We start from the raw sequence: 3,774 nt of genomic DNA, 5'->3' as shown, positions 1-3,774 counted from the left end.
GGGCGCGTTTCGGGCCGTGCGATTGCCGGCGACTTGCAGCCTCAGCAGCTTTTCTTCTGGAGTCGTGTAGGAGAATCGAGGCATATGTTTCATTGTTTGATTCCCGGGGCATCAACATCTCGCTTGGAGTGGATCGCTCCTTCGATCCTGATGACGCAATCGAATAAGCTTTTCCAAACTGCATTTCGCGCCGCGTACGCGTTAGTTCGGCTAGAACCGCATCTATGGTGGATGTTTCGAGAGGCTTTTTGCCATCTTGGAATCCACGACAGTTTTCTTTCGCCAGAAGTATATCTTCTTGAGAAGCCTTTGCCCTTGCTCTCTCTCTCTTCATGGTTGCAGCTGCCTTCTTATATCCCAGCTCTTCAGCATACCACGCATATGCGGTAAGAGCGGTACGGGACGACCCTTCCTCAATTTTTTTTATCGTTCTTCTGATTCGGTCCAGGGTATTTGCAAGCCACGTGGCAGTTACTTTGCAGTTCGATTTTTCGTTAAATCTGCGCGCCAATTCATCGTAGATTCCGTTCTTTGATGTCCGGCAAGAACGCCACACCTCCGGATGCTCGTGGAGGAGTTTGGCAAGGAGATCGTGCATGTGGGTGAGCATAATATCTGAATAGATATATTAATAGTTTACTATTTATTATTCATTGACAATCAAGGGAGAAATCGATATAAAATACATTCGCTCCAATAATAATGGAAAAGGCATTTTATTTTTAATGAAATTGTTAAAGCTAAGATAGAATATACTAGGCTGCAGCTGTAATTTTTTACCTCATTAATTTCGACGGTCACCGTATTACACGAATAAACGAGATTCCCTGAGTCGAAATTAAAAGCAAAAGAAAAAAAAGGCCTTACACCAAATTTCAAAAAAAAAAGGCAGGCGGGCAGACAACCTTGAGATCGACTCATCCTCTAAATCGATCGATGAAATCAAAGGTAAGTCTATCTCAAGCCCCTAATCTGTGTAGAATATAAAAACTATCAGAGACAAGCTACTACATATATAAAAATCCTGTGATTATCTTGACGCTAGTACTAAGAATTTTGCAACTTGATAGAAGTGAAAGAAAAATATACGATTTTTGATGCGAGAAACGGAGACAAAACAACTTCAACTGATACGACTTACACTGAATTGAAACGAATATTTATTATAGGTCTTAAAATATTTTTTTTTTTAAATTCGATTTATTGACCAAAAAAATTTGCAATATTTACAAAATAACACAATACTACAAAGTAATAAAAATTTAAAATCTTAAAGAAGCTTAAATGTAAGTTTCAAATTAATAATAATAAAACTCTATAAACTAAGATTGTAAGATTGTTCCGTCTTTTTTTTTTTTTTTTTGTTTTTTTATTAATTTTTTTAATTATTTTTTTGAATTTTTTATTTTTTTTTTCTCACTGCGAACTATTTTGTAGAGCTTTCATCAACCTCTACCTGCTTCAAACGGAACAATTTGCAGCTATCATCAACCTGCAAAAGTTCCTTTCAAAGCCAAAGATTTATTTTAAATTTAGAAATTATTTGTCTAATTATCTTACACTAATGTACGAACGAATTTTCATCAAGAAATATTGAAAATTAAGCCTTTCTAACATATAAAGATTCAGTTTCTATAGGCAACTTCACAGAATTGCCACACCCGCTTTTTTACATCAATTTCGAATGCCAAAATATAGCGTTATAGCGTTTTTTGTATTAAATTTTTACGATCTTAGGAGTGGCAACCCATTTGTAACTTAACAACACTAATGAAAAATCACAAAAACAAAAAGCGTTACTTAACGGCAATTTTCATTGTTTTTGTTCATTTTCGCGATCTCCATTTGCATTGGACTTGACGTCAATTGATTTAAATCATTTTAATAAATAAAACGACAAAAAGACAGGTGATATGTTGTTACCAAATAGTGGTAATAAAGTAATTATCACACGGAACGATCTTTTGGTCATATCTTGTTAGTTGGTAGTAGAAGAACATTTCTTTTTACCTTGGTTAGCTGTGATTTGGAGAAATCTGTTGAGCATGTGAGTCTGTCAAGGAGAACCTAGCAGAAAATACGCAACAACCTTTTGGAGAAATGCAAATCCTTGAGGAACGCTTCGTTTTTACAATACTCTCGTGGTAGTCTATTGCTTATAGGTAAATACATAACCACTACCAAAGTTAAACGGGGTAATCATTCGCCTATAATTATCGATTGTTGCGTGATTTAATTGGAAGCACGCCTGAAACGTCTTAAGATATGGAGAAGTTCCGATTACATGATATCGCAAAATTTAGTTTCTCTATATTTATTTAAAGTAGATAAATGTCTTTTATACTACTTTAAGGATCCTGCTATTATAAGCAACGTCCCATTGGTAGCGGACGTCTACAACCTAATAAGTGGTCCGATATTTATTATATGGCATCTCAACATTATAATAACAACAATTCAGCAGAGACGAAATAGCGATTTGGGTACATTTATTGTTAATCGATCTTTAAAGTCATTTGTATATCCTGAAACTAATCTTTTTCCCATATTTTCCAGTATCAACGGATGGAAATGAGAACGAAGAAAAATCGTCTTTTAAGGATAGACATGATATTGTCACCAAAAACTATGTGAAACCAGTAATGTTCGGATTTTTAGTTGTATCTAGCTTAATATACCGAGAAGCAGAACAAAAACAACATCTAAGTTTAATATATTCGTTACCGCAAGTGGTGTAGGGTATAAAAAACACAGAGAGCAATTGGCACACTCGAGTTTGGCATTGAAGGGGAATGCGCTTGTCAATAGATGACATAAGGTAGATTGCTTCTTCTGTGCGATAAGATTTAACCACACATCCCGAAAACGTTAAAAACACTGAAATAAATTGAACTGAACTGCGTGCTACTTTGCTCCTTACATCTCTTTATATATGGACTTATGAAATGAATGAAAAAAAGAAATTCGTTCATCCATAGCCTCAAATGATGATTTGTTCGTTTCACACGGAATTCATAGGCTATCAGAAAAATAGACTTTGGAAAAATGCAATTGCAATGGGAACATGTTATATGCATACGTCATTAGGATTGTGGTTTTATCTTATGATGTTTAAAAGCCGTAAACTTTTATCGTGGACTATTTGAATTGTTAAAATTCGATGAAGATTCGGGCGTTGAAGAGGATATGTTTCGTATTATTAATCACATTTTGGAAAATGATTGCAATATTATGGTTATGGATGACCAAAATGCGATAACAGCCGACGTCGACCATTCATGTGATATAATCGTATTATAATTGAAAGTTCATTTGCCATCGTTTAAGACTATAAAACGAGTAACCAGAAAGTAGCATTACTTCTTAATGTGTTAGGTATTTAACAGTTTCGAATGATGGCCACGATCAAAAAAGTTTATTGTCGGAAAAGAACAACGGTAGGCAAGAAAATTCAAAATGCTAATTTGGTAAACAATTTCTTATATTTTCCTGAATTTCAAAAAATAATATCCGTATATTCAAAGTTTTTAATATTTATTTCAAATTTCGATAGATTGAATCAAAATGGTCATCACACGTTCAAAATAGTACACATTCCAAAAGCCTTCAAAAAAATGAAGTTAACGCAAACGCTCAGGACAAGAAAATATTGAATATTTTGAATATTCTCTTTCCATATATATTCAAACAAATGGTTTGGTTGAAATGTAATATATATTCTTTATTATATAAATGTATCAAAAATATAAATTCATCTCCCCTTGTACGTCTCCT

The 3,774-nt window shown here is 34.1% G+C and overlaps 1 protein-coding gene across 2 annotated transcripts; it reads left to right on the top strand.

The window, feature by feature from the left end:
• The first annotated feature begins 1,779 nt into the window (after window positions 1-1,779).
• On the top strand, window positions 1,780-3,492 carry LOC119642252. Of its 2 annotated transcripts, XR_005247987.1 has the most exons (3): window positions 1,780-2,162; window positions 2,354-2,483; window positions 2,557-3,492. XR_005247987.1 is itself a non-coding variant. In XM_038041335.1 (2 exons), exons 1-2 carry the CDS (start codon window positions 2,285-2,287, stop codon window positions 2,736-2,738), a joined length of 381 nt encoding a protein of 126 aa, XP_037897263.1. In that variant the 5' UTR covers window positions 2,185-2,284; the 3' UTR covers window positions 2,739-3,492. The 2 variants fall into 2 exon arrangements, 1 of the variants encoding a protein (XP_037897263.1); XM_038041335.1 differs by lacking the exon at window positions 1,780-2,162 and having other exon boundaries at window positions 2,185-2,483.
• Window positions 3,493-3,774: the final 282 nt, after the last annotated feature.

This window comes from Glossina fuscipes, unplaced genomic scaffold, assembly GCF_014805625.2.
Source record: "Glossina fuscipes isolate IAEA_lab_2018 unplaced genomic scaffold, Yale_Gfus_2 221, whole genome shotgun sequence".
Taxonomy (NCBI): Eukaryota; Metazoa; Arthropoda; class Insecta; order Diptera; family Glossinidae; genus Glossina; species Glossina fuscipes.
Note: the sequence above shows the minus strand (reverse complement) of the source record. Positions and strands in the feature narration are given on the sequence as shown.